At 30.6% G+C, this 12,313-nt stretch overlaps 1 protein-coding gene across 9 annotated transcripts in view; it reads left to right on the top strand.

Annotated features, from left to right (window-relative positions):
* Window positions 1-12,313, top strand: part of LOC117344824 (voltage-gated potassium channel subunit beta-2-like) — a 77,721-nt gene that overhangs the window by 61,545 nt on the left and 3,863 nt on the right. For 3 of the 9 annotated variants that reach the window (XM_033907654.1, XM_033907662.1, XM_033907655.1), the window contains exons 14-15: window positions 565-653; window positions 2,691-2,776. In XM_033907654.1, the coding sequence (XP_033763545.1) occupies window positions 565-653; window positions 2,691-2,776 (175 nt within the window). Of the gene's footprint in view, window positions 1-564; window positions 654-2,690; window positions 2,777-3,677; window positions 3,744-4,960; window positions 10,759-12,313 lie in introns of those variants that run through there. The other 6 variants (XM_033907656.1, XM_033907661.1, XM_033907659.1 and 3 more) reach the window with 6 other exon arrangements.

Raw genomic sequence — 12,313 nt, 5'->3', positions numbered from 1 at the left:
TTTTCCTTAAGTAAAGTAATATTGATAAAACTAGGACCTGATGTTTCACCCTTTCAGACCTATCAGCATTCTGTAACAATTACTGAATAAATGGCAAACCCTGCAAAATTTCTTTACCATAGCTGGATGGACACCTGCATGGTATATATGTTTGATGACTTTGTTGGGTGGGCATAAAAACAGAAAACCTGGCGCCAACATATACTAGATCGGCCATGGCCAGTACTATAGTTGATACAGGTATTTTTGTGTATTGGAGGATTATACTACAGATCAACGAAACCTAATTATCTGAACCCACTTACATACTAAATTTACTTGATTTAATATCATATACACAATATAAAATCCAGTTTTATGGAATACGAGGAATGATTTAATATCAATATACAATATAGAATTCAGTTTTATGGAATACGAGGAATGATTTAATATCAATATACAATATAAAATCCAGTTTTATGGAATACGAGGAATTATTTAATATCAATAGACAATATAGAATTCAGTTTCATGGAATACAAGGAATTTCTATGATTTGATTTGTCATCGTTTTATTTATAGCGTGGAGCTTGAAGAATGACAATGTCCACTGTGTTCTCCTTGGGGCTTCCTCTGTTGATCAGCTTTATGAAAATATTCAGGCCATACAGGTACGTAGAAAGTTTTAACTTTTTAACCTCATACAAAAAAGCCACTCACTCCTGTAGGGTAAAAGTTTAGCATTCAAGTTTTGGGAGAGCTTATTTGTGAAACTTTTTTTGCTTTTTATTTCAAATTTGATGATTCTGCAAATATAAAGCAAGGGGCTTATTTCTGGGCAGGGGAATTATTTTCAAAGGTGCCAGAGAGTTGTATATTCCTTAATATTGCCTTTGATACACACCAGTATATGAAGAATATAATTATTTTTGAGAGCGAAATCTAGCTTTAACACAACTAAGGAAGCAGCTTATAGCAGCTCGGCTTGATGAATTATTAATGGTGTTGAAGAAGGTTATAGGGGAAGGGAGGCAACTCTTGCTTGGTCCTTATAAATAAAGATGTTTCAAAGTCTTTGACAACACAATCATTGCAGAGCTTTTATTACAGGTAGGTCAATGATACTGGCAGATTACAGCTTTTAGAATATACATATTTTGTAGGTCAAGCCACCAATGGGATTGGGTTATTTTAGGCTGAGGTGCTACAAAAAGTTTAAATCTAGGGAATATACATTGATATCACTGTCAGTCAGTTTTTCAAGGATGATAATTTTGAAAACTTGTTTCAAGTTAATTAAGAATGAAGAAATTAGATGGATTTAAATTCACAAAGGGAAAAAAAAGAAAAGTATTAAGTGTTAAATTGTAATTTGTGAAGACATACAATAATATATACATGTATATACTAATCTTGCAAAAACATGATTTGCTTACATCAATTGGAAAACTTATCACTGTGAGGGAATTAAACTTGGTATCTGTTTGTTTAAAAATATTGTTTTTTATGCATTTAGATGTAAATTAAATTACTTTTCAGGTGTTTTCATGTTGTAGTCAAACCATGATCGATTGTAGAAAATCATAATTGATTAGTTATAGATGGAGGTAAATCTACAAATGATTGATAATATTTATTAATAGACAGAGTTTAATCTACAAATCATTAATTATATTAAGTCATAGACAGAGGTTAATCTACAAATCATTGATTATATTTATTTATCGACAGAGGTTAATCTACTAATCATTGATAATATTTATTAATAGACAGAGGTTAATCTACAAATCATTAATTATATTTATTAATAGACAGAGGTTAATCTACAAATCATTGATTATATTTATAAATAGACAGAGGTTAATCTACAAATCATTAATTATATTTAGTCATAGACAGAGGTAAATCTACAAATTATTAATTGTATTTATTTAAAGAAATAGGCCAATCTACAAATCATTCATTGATAATATTAGTAGATAGAGGTTGATCTACAAATCATTGATAAAAAATGATCGATCGTAAAAAATCATCATTGACTTGTATTAATAGAAAGAGGTCAATCTACAAATCATTGATTATATTTAGTCATAGACAAAGGTTAATCTACAAATCATTTATTAAAAACAGAATAAATTGTAGAAAATCATCATTAATTATATTTAGTCATAGACAGAGGTCAATCTACAAAAAATGATTAAAACAGGATCGATCATTGAAAATCATCATTGATTATTTTTATTCATAGACGTAGGTCAATCTACAAATCACTGCATAATTATATTTTGTAATAGATTGAGGTCAATTTAAAAATCATTGATTAAAAACAGGATCAATCGTTACAAATCATCATTGATTATATTTAGTTATAGACGCAGGTCAGTCTACAAATCATTGACTAAAAACAGGATCTATCACAGAAAATCATCATTAATTAGTTATAGGCTGAGGTAAAACTACAAACAATTGATTAAAAACAAGGTCGATTCCAAAAAATCATGATTGATTAGTCACAAACGGAGGTCAATCTACGAATCGTTCGTATATTATAAAAAAGGAATCGATCTCAGAAAATCTTGATTGATTACATTTATAGTCAGAAGTCAGACTAAAAATCTTGGATTAATCAGAACAGCATTGGCAAATTCTAATGATTATGATGTATATATATTTTAGTAAGAGTGAGGTTGTTTTCTTTTGTATTTCAGTATGTTCCAAAACTCACTCCCGACATTATGTGTGAACTAGACAAAATGTTAGGAAACCGGCCGCAGCAGCGTAAAGACCCGTACAGGTGATAACTTATAGATCATTGTCATGAACTGTAAACTCTCTCTCGACATGCAACAGTGTGTAGTACTGTACATACTACATTATGGTCTCGACATTTGATGAACAGGGATTTGAAAAAATCTTGTGTTTTTCTCATATTTGATCTTTCAATTTTTTATTTTATATAGATTTGTATTTTTCTTAATTGAATTTTAAAGATATGTTGTCCCAATATAACAGATTTATTTTTTTTCATTTTTCCTACTTTTATCATTTAATTTATTATTATTATTATTTTTTATTTTTTTTTTATTTTGCCATGCAGTTTGTTTTTTTGTATCTATTTGTATTTCCTGCCTGGCTACCAGTTATCCATAGTGAAACCTGTAGCTTTTTAGATTTTAGATTAGCATTCCACATTTTTGAAAAGCTTTCAAATCCTGTTACATTCCTAATCTTTGTGGCAGTTTTCAGACTGAAAAAATACCTTTTTATTGTTTTTGATGTGAATCCAAACTTACTCCAAATGTGTTAAAAGATACCCTTGTGCCCTTCACAATCTTTGTCGGATCTAGAATTTCTTAACATTGTAGCATTTTTCTATTTTTGATTTCTCTCAGAAAATAATTTTTATCTAGAACTTCAAAACAGTATGACTTTTTTATTTTATTTTTCGAACTCTCATTAAAAATATTCTGAATCTATAATTTCATAACGTTATTACAACTTTTTCTCCCCCCTCCCCCCTTTTTAACTCTCTTTAAAACTTTGTCAGATCTGGAGTTTCTATGAATTACTTTATTTTTACTCTTTTTTTTTTGATAAATATTTTCATAAAATGTCCTTTGATTTTATGCTGAGAGACGAAATTTATTATTAGTCCCCTTAACATGAATAATTTTCTAAATTGATTTGTTTTTAAGGACAAAGAGCGTACCCTCTATACAGTTACAAAATGGGGGAGTCCATTTCTAACACAGCAAATTAAGGTAAATATTAAAACGATTTTTACATAAATATCAACACTGTATCTGCTAGGTCAGTTAAACCAGAGATACTTCTTGTCAAATATTACTGGGGATTTTTTGCAAGTTTCATAAGAGAAAATTGAAATATTTTGTAAAAATTCATTGAAGTAGGTTTTTGATGAGGGAGTAACATTTTCAGCAGTTTTAAATTTACTTATATGATAGTTTAAAGGCATGAAGTTGCATTAAAAATGTCTTGGCATTTTATTGTCAATTTTAGACAAAGGGAGGTAGAAATATTCAGTTTTTGTATTGTTTTAGTTCCTTTATATTTATTCATTGAAGCTTTAAAAAATCTTTGAACTGCCACAAAGAATTATTTTTTACCCTTCCACAAGTGAGGAAAATTTTTTTTTTTAAATTTTAAAAAATTTAAAAAAATAAATTACTAATATTGAAAATCATAATCATGAAATACTATGTATTAACTGTTTACTTTTATTTATAATTTATTAAGTAGTAATAGATTGATTAGATTTCATTTTTTAAAGAATTTTACAATTTGTAGAAAAGTAAAACCACTTATATCCTTTTTGGAATAAACATAATTGGATTTTGTATTTTTTTTTATTTTCTATTTAATTATTCTCCTTTTCATATTGACATTTTGAGCTTGCCAAATGATCACACAATTTGATTTAAATTTAAATGAAATCCCAGAAGGGATAGAACGAAGATAATTTGATATTGATGAAGTTTTTTGATATGGGTTTCATATTTCTAAGCATTTTCAGAGGAAAGTTAATTTGTATGCTCTAGAAATGTCTGATAATTATGCATATAATTTGCCACAAATGCTTTCATGTTTTTATTGGTTCACTTCAAATATTAATGTCGTAAATCATTGAAATATGAATTTTACATTTTCTCAAAAATGTTTCATAAATCAATGAAATATGAATTTTACATCTTCTACAAAATGTTTCATAAATCAATGAAATATGAATTTTACATCTTCTACGAAATGTTTCACGAATCAATGAAATATGAATTATACGTCTTCTACAAAATGTTTCATAAATCAATGAAATATGAATTTCACATCTTCTACAAAATGTTTCATAAATCAATGAAATATGAATTTTACGTCTTCTACGAAATGTTTCATAAATTATGCACAATAATTGCTTTATAAATGATACTGATGTATTTTTTTCTCATTTTCTTTGACTCCAAAGGGTAAGAACAAAACAATCACACCATCCTAAATCCTAGCATTGAAAATCGTCTGTCATGAGCTCTAGGTATCCGTTTCTAACACTCTATTGTCTTTTCTCTTTGTTTTGTTCCTAGACTTGTCTCTCATTTAAATATATATGGTTATGGTAATATGTTTATCAGACATGTTTTTCCTATGTAATCCAGTTTGCACTAGTTAGCATAAACATTTGTTACTTTGATTATCACTACCTTCAGATTTTGTCAGCTACTGCCGATATTAATATTTTCAGTTTTGGGTATTATAAATGAGATATGCACCGAATAGGTGTTACTATTGAAAAAAAAATGAAGCAACAAAAATTACTAAATCTATGTCAGAAGTATGTCGAATTAACATTTTTGACAATTTCTGAAAAGAGTCTTTATTTTGTGGGAGATTTTGAAATCTTGCACAGCACAATTAAAAAAAAATGATTGTCGAGAATGATTAACTGTTGCTCAGACATTACTTTGGGAAAATGTGGGTTAGTTAGCATCAAACATTTAGTTGTAGTGGAGGTGTGGGTTAGAGAGTATCAAACATCATTAGGTTATAGTAAAGGTGTGGGTTAGAGAGTATCAAACATCATTTGGTTATAGTAAAGGTTTGGACTTGAGAGTATCAAACACGATCTGGTTTTAGTGAAGTTGTTGGTTAGCAAGCAGCAAACAGTATCTTGTTATAGTGAAGGTGTGGGTTTGAGAGTATAAAACATTATCTGGTTTTAGAGAAGTTGTGGGTTATAGAGTATCAAACATGATTTGATTTTAGTGAAGTTGTGGGTTAGCAAGCAGCAAACATCATCTGGTTTTAGTGAAAATGTGGTAACATTTATTTTGGCACATGTTGTTTCATTGTTGCACATCAATATATCCAGATTTAGAAAGCATGATTAGAAAACAACTTTATTTCTCGCAATTTCATTTGAAACATTAGTAGAAATTCCAATTACATGAGAGTGAAAGCATGTCTGACAACTAAACAAATGGAAGACAACTCTGTTATAATGTTTCGCTATTTACCCACGGAATGCTCCTTATTTTTTAACTGTTTGAATATTTATTTATCAGTACTTTTCCTATACTAGTATTGCTATTTTGATATAGTTTCTGACTTTGTTACTTATGTTTAAAGCATGGGCTCTCTTATTAACAAACATCCATCATGCCTAAACGATGTAATAAAATTCTTGTTTTGTGGAGAAAAAGGAAAAGCAATCAAAATAAAAAAAAAAGTTTAATCAGAAAAACAATATGTACTCGTATTGGCATTATGTTTTATGGTAATAATTACGGTTATTTCGATAAATGTTATGTAAAATAATGCCATGCAAATAACGATTTTAATACATGTTTTCAGAACATGAAACACTGTATCTGCATTCGTTTAAATGAAGGATGGTTGTGGCTATTTCATACTAGAACGTTGTTATTTGGGTCTGGTTTGATATAAACATATTATTTACCGATATTTTTTCACAACTAATTACGTTACTGATTATACATTGTTATCTACTGATTGTCAAGGTTACCTGCATTATTGTATTATATCAATTAACATTGACATTATCAAACTAACATTTCCTAAAATTTTGTTATTTGAAAATTATATTATGTTGGCTTTGAAAATAGAAATCTACAATATTTGTTAGGATTTGTACAATATCCACAAGACAATACATGAATGTATATTATTGTTGTCAGATGAAAATGAAATATTATATCTATTATCTGTGATTGTTGTGTTCTATATTTATGGAACATCATGAAGCCATTTAGCAGGGTATTTTGGCAATTTTCAATATAAAATTGAAATTAATTTGTATTATTTCCAGGACAGTTACATTATATCAATCCTTGGTTGGTTAAACTGTAAAGATTTGGAATGACAATTATGAAATCCTTTGTCATTTTTTATCGTTGATTACCTAATGGAACAGTATGACTTAAGTTTCGCGATCATGCAATTGTCAGTTTACAGTTCTTGCTTTCGTGTGATTTAAATCATAGTGTTTTCAATTGTGACAATCAAGATATCAATTTGTAAAATTGCCAAAATTTCACCCTAGAAAATTGCCATTTGTAATACAATGCACAATCAAATTACTCAGTAAAATTGTACATAGCGTGATATTGTGTTCTGCTAATGGTCAATGGCTGTTCTGTTCTTTGCAATGTATAATAAGAAGTAGATAATACTTACCGTACAATAGAAGTGACTCTTGTTATAATCTGTACATTATCAGCTAGAATGTCTGGAATAGATAAGATCAAACATAATTTCGTTTAGCTCAAATTTCTCGTTTTGGATAAACAAATTGTGTGATGATGTCAGAGACAAAACTTTTTTTTTTTACTAACGTTGTAACAAATGATTATAATTATGTTTGTTAAGGCGAGTCCTAATTCTAGTACTTCTGATGGAACTTACCAGTTCCTGTTTTTTACACTTGTTCACGTTCCACTTGACTTTTTCCAGAAACAAAACTAGGCCTAAAATCCCCACAAAATGTTGACATAAATCGAGATTTTAGTATCTTTGGGCTCCTTACATATTTACTGTAAATCACTTAGATTTTGCGAATACTTTAATTCGCGAATTTACCACTTCAGACATTTGGGAATACATGATTTATTGAACTGTTCTAGAAATAATTTGATTATAATGATGAGCTGTGAGTGTCATGAACACTGCAAGACTCCTGTATCGGTAGCGGAAGTTTGGCCGTCATATATAACCTCGAGGAGTTTTGCGATTGATTCTCCTCGCGTATTACCGCATACATAAATCCCACGCGAAATATAAGTGGTTTACAGTATCTTATTGTGATTTCATATACGTGATGTACGTGTTGATTTGAAGCTTTTTCATCAAATTTGATTTTCAAAAATGTTCAAAAGAAACACAATTCCCAAATTAGATTAATTCATGAGCCGTGACATGATAGAACGAAGTTTTCATGTAATGCACATCAGAGCATGTTAAGAGCAAACTGCTCGATACATGAAGGAGTTGTAGAATATGTAGTGTTTCAATATTTAATGAAGAGTCTCTAAGCTTCAGATATATGCATGTGTAAATAATGGTTATGGTTCTTCTCGCACTGAGACTTTGTGCTTTCTTTTTTTATTATAGACCGATACCATTTTCTAATTAGCATCTCCTACGTGACTGCCGTTCCTTGTGTGTGCGCACGTTGTAAGTTACTGTGTGGTTAAAGTGTGGACTACTACCACCATCTAGGATCTGTACAAAAGTAACAAACTAACCATTAAATATCATCGGTATTTCCAATTTCATGTTAACTCGGCAGGACCGGAAATTCATAGGGAATCGACAATATTGTATGAATATTTGCAACAAATCTATTTTGATAATGAAGAAAGTAAGAAAATGTAAATATAAGTTAGTAAGACTAACATGTTCTTAAGCCACCAATATCGGTGTTGTAACAGTGTATTTAGCCACATGTTGTCCACTGTTCTGATAACGTTATTATTTAGCCGTCTCACAAGTACAATTCATCAACAAGATTTCAAAAGATAGGTGGCTAGACTATCGGGATCAACCGTTGAACAGGAAATCAAAAATTGAAATGGCGGAAAATTTTGATTTTTAAATTTCAAATTTTAACCCACACTGAACAAATGATAGACCAATTCAGTCAAAGTTTATGTGTAATGTAACTCATTGAAATTAACAGAATTGAAGTTTATGTCTGAACACGTGACAAGCAGTTCAGCCATATTGTCGATGTGAGCCTGACGCATGTGATTGACTGCCAATAATGTGACTCAATTACATGTACACCACTTACCTTTTTGGCGTTTCCTGCGAATTCACTGACGTTGATTTTTATAATTTACTCATTGTACGACTGATTTGCTGTTATCTCGACTTAATTTTAAGTTAGTATGCAAATCGCTTTGATAATTAGTCTGGGTCTATGAATGTGATATGAATTTATCACTAAACGTAATTTGTATTGTACTTGTCAAGGCTTCAGTCTTTGACTGGAGTATCAAGTTTATTTTAAGCATTTTCAATTAATAGTGCAAAAATTTGATCCGAAACTGGATTTGTTTTCAGAAAAAAATGATTTTTTTTTCTTCTTATATGTATTGTTGTATCCTTCAAGCTTAGTACAGTTTATTTTTGGAATTCGGTGTTACAATGATTTGTAGCAAAACCTAAAAAAAATAGGTTTTGAAAAAAGTCCAATCTTGGTATCTCTCGTTGTCCGGTTTTGACCCCTTGACAGGTATATTTACACTATGTTAACTTAATCTAGTAACGGATGCTGACCTGTTTGTTTGTATTACACTAATTTCGAACTTTTTATGTCTGCTCTTTCTTCTTTATATATTCTGAAAGAATTATTTCACCCATACATATTGTTGGTGTTAGCAACCGTGTACTAATATGATCACTAGAGGATACTGGGATTTTTGATCAATCTGAAACGTATGCAACACAAATAAATTGTGTATATTGATTCCATGTTACACATTTGCCTGAATGTGTAAAACATTGTTTTCTATTAAGTATCTAAAGTATAGCAAGCATGTTTCTCGTTGACGTTCTTAAGATGATTAAATACGTTAAAGGGTGTTCATATATATGATGTTGTATCTTACCATATGGTTGTTTTTCAATGAAAGTCTGGTAAAAGGCCTCAATAGCCTCAGCAAGTTAGGGTATCTTCAAAATTCGAAATACCTCCCATTCAACTGAATAAATAGCGAAGGCTATATGCTTCAAGCTTACCTTCTCTCACAAAGGTGGAATATAATTGGAAAAAATAATCATGTAGCAATGTTTCGAAAAGACCATTCCAATGTCGATTTAATATAGGTTCACATATGTGTATGTGTTTATGCTGTACATAGTAAAATGTAACCTTGAATTAACAACTATATATAATCTACGTGTAGTTTATTAGTTCAACCAAGCGTAGTCTAATCATAACGATGCATTTATAAGGGTTATAAGTGTGACGAATGTTCGACAGTTCTGCCAAAATCACAATCACCATGACAATGCTTATATTTATCTTACACTGTATACATTTTTTTCTGTCAATTTGTAAATAATCCTTCAGATCAGCTCCGTACTGGCACCAGTCAGGGAATTCATCGAGAGCAAAGTTTGTTATTTCGAAATGTTTTCAAAAATATACCACTACTTAAGGACAGATACATGTTAAATGTTTATTTGTTTTAATCTTAGTATTATCATAATTCACAGAGGTTATTAAGATTGTATTGTCATTATTTATATGTGTATATAATGAAGATGATTTTGTTTTAAAACTTAACATTCATTTTTGTGTTAATTCCATTTGTTTTTGTGATTTGTTGTTTATTACGACATAATTCCCTTATCATTCCTGATGCAAATTACCCAACGTAAACGTTGCGTGACGCCCGCAACCGACCTTTGATGTTGGTTTTACTGTAAACTTGTAAACGTGTACAAATTCACCAACAAACGTGTAGTGACTGTTGATTCTGAATCAACACATCTTACATGAAGTAATATTTCCTAAATACGCCTAATCCTTATATTTCATGTACTACTTTAATCGAAAACAATTATTTTTGCCTAAGTTTGATGTTATTTATTGTATTTCAATTCAGAAACACTTTCTGTGGCGGCTTTGCTGCCTTCCTTATGAAGTTTTGGTTTTGATTAAGATTGGATTTGCTTATATGGCAGTTATCTTTTATTTGAAAAGGTAAATTACTTTTATTTTATGTTTGCAAAATTTCATTTTTATTTAAAAACGGGCTCGACGTATGGCTTCAAATGAATTTGCAGCTTAAGTGATGTTAAATAAACTATATACTTCAGGCCTACAGATGTACATTATTTGTTTTATCTAGAGAAACAACGAGAGAAATACATCAAATGGGGTTTTATCGCGATTGTAATACAGGGACGTAGCATTCCGCGCCATTTCCACATGTATCACCGATGACATAATTGACACATATTGATGGATAGGATAATATTTAAAATGTCCAGCAAAACTTGTTTTTATTTGTTATTAATTATGTAAATTCGAGCAAATATTGTAAATATAAAGATAATGTTGATTTTTCTTTTTGCTCAATCTGAATTAAATGGTTAGTTGAAAATGTTATTTGTGTTTTGTTGTTTTTTGTTGTTTATTTTGTTGTTTTACACAAGACCTGTCTTGGTTTGTAACTGTTTTAACATTGTGTTGCCCTCCTTCCTTTGGTGTGGTTCACTACGCTTTTCTCTGTGGATTTAATTAACGATACATACGTGCATTGCATGAATCATATAACAACCAAATAATCCAATAACGACAGAGTGAAAAAGTTTTGTGCTGATACTAACAAAAAGTACCCATATATAGTGCTACATCACTGAAGTGAACTGCCAAAGACACCCAAGCAGGACACCCCACCTGGTCACTTTGTACTGATAACATGCGTACCAGTTGTCGTATTACCAAAATGTTGAACACTAAGGGAGAGTGGTAGATATACCGTCCTTATAGAAGAGCGAACCAATCGTCCCACTTAAGTGCTGAGCGTTAAGCAGGATGGAAAGCTATCATTTTTAAAAGACTGGTGTGTCCCGGCCAGGGAACGGAAACACAAGTCTTCCTCAAAAAGGCTCATCTAAAGGCCAAAAGTGAGGTAGAGCCCAGAGAGACATTAGGAAGATTAGAGTCGCTAGGAAGTAGAAAATAAAAATTAGATCGCAAATTCAGTCGCCTCTTATGATCATTCAATGGCGACGAAAGGTATAATTTTTCGCCCTATTTCTACAGGGCTTTTGTGTCGAGAGAACACCATAGGAAATCTCCAATTTCTACAAGGGATCCCCATAGTGGCTTCCTGCATTCATGCATTGTGTATACGTGTACAACAGAGCTGCACATGCATCAATATAGTATAACTATACTTTCCAAATTAAATAACTGCACCTATATCAACATTGTAATACTGTTTCCTAATAGACAGGATATTTGCATTAAAACTTAATATGAATTAAAGTGAACATGTCTCAGATGAAACACTATCGATTTTTATTATTCAAGTTTTTCTCCAAAAAAATAGGTCAGCAAAGTAAATTTCAAAGATAAGTGGTATTGTTAACTATTTTAATGTCAAACTACACTTTAAAACAAGTGCCTTCTCCAACTTGTCACTCGAATTGACATAGTCTAATATCTGTTCATTCATCATGATGTGCATTGCTATCTAGGCTCATTATTCGGATATACTGTACTTGCATGTACAATTACTTTCAGATATAAAAGGTTCAGCTCGCTTGTCTGTCGCGCGATTTATTC

The sequence above is a fragment of the Pecten maximus genome, chromosome 16, assembly GCF_902652985.1.
Source record: "Pecten maximus chromosome 16, xPecMax1.1, whole genome shotgun sequence".
Taxonomy (NCBI): domain Eukaryota; kingdom Metazoa; phylum Mollusca; class Bivalvia; order Pectinida; family Pectinidae; genus Pecten; species Pecten maximus.
The sequence above is the reverse complement of the archived record's forward strand: the minus strand, read 5'-3'. Positions and strand labels throughout refer to the sequence as shown.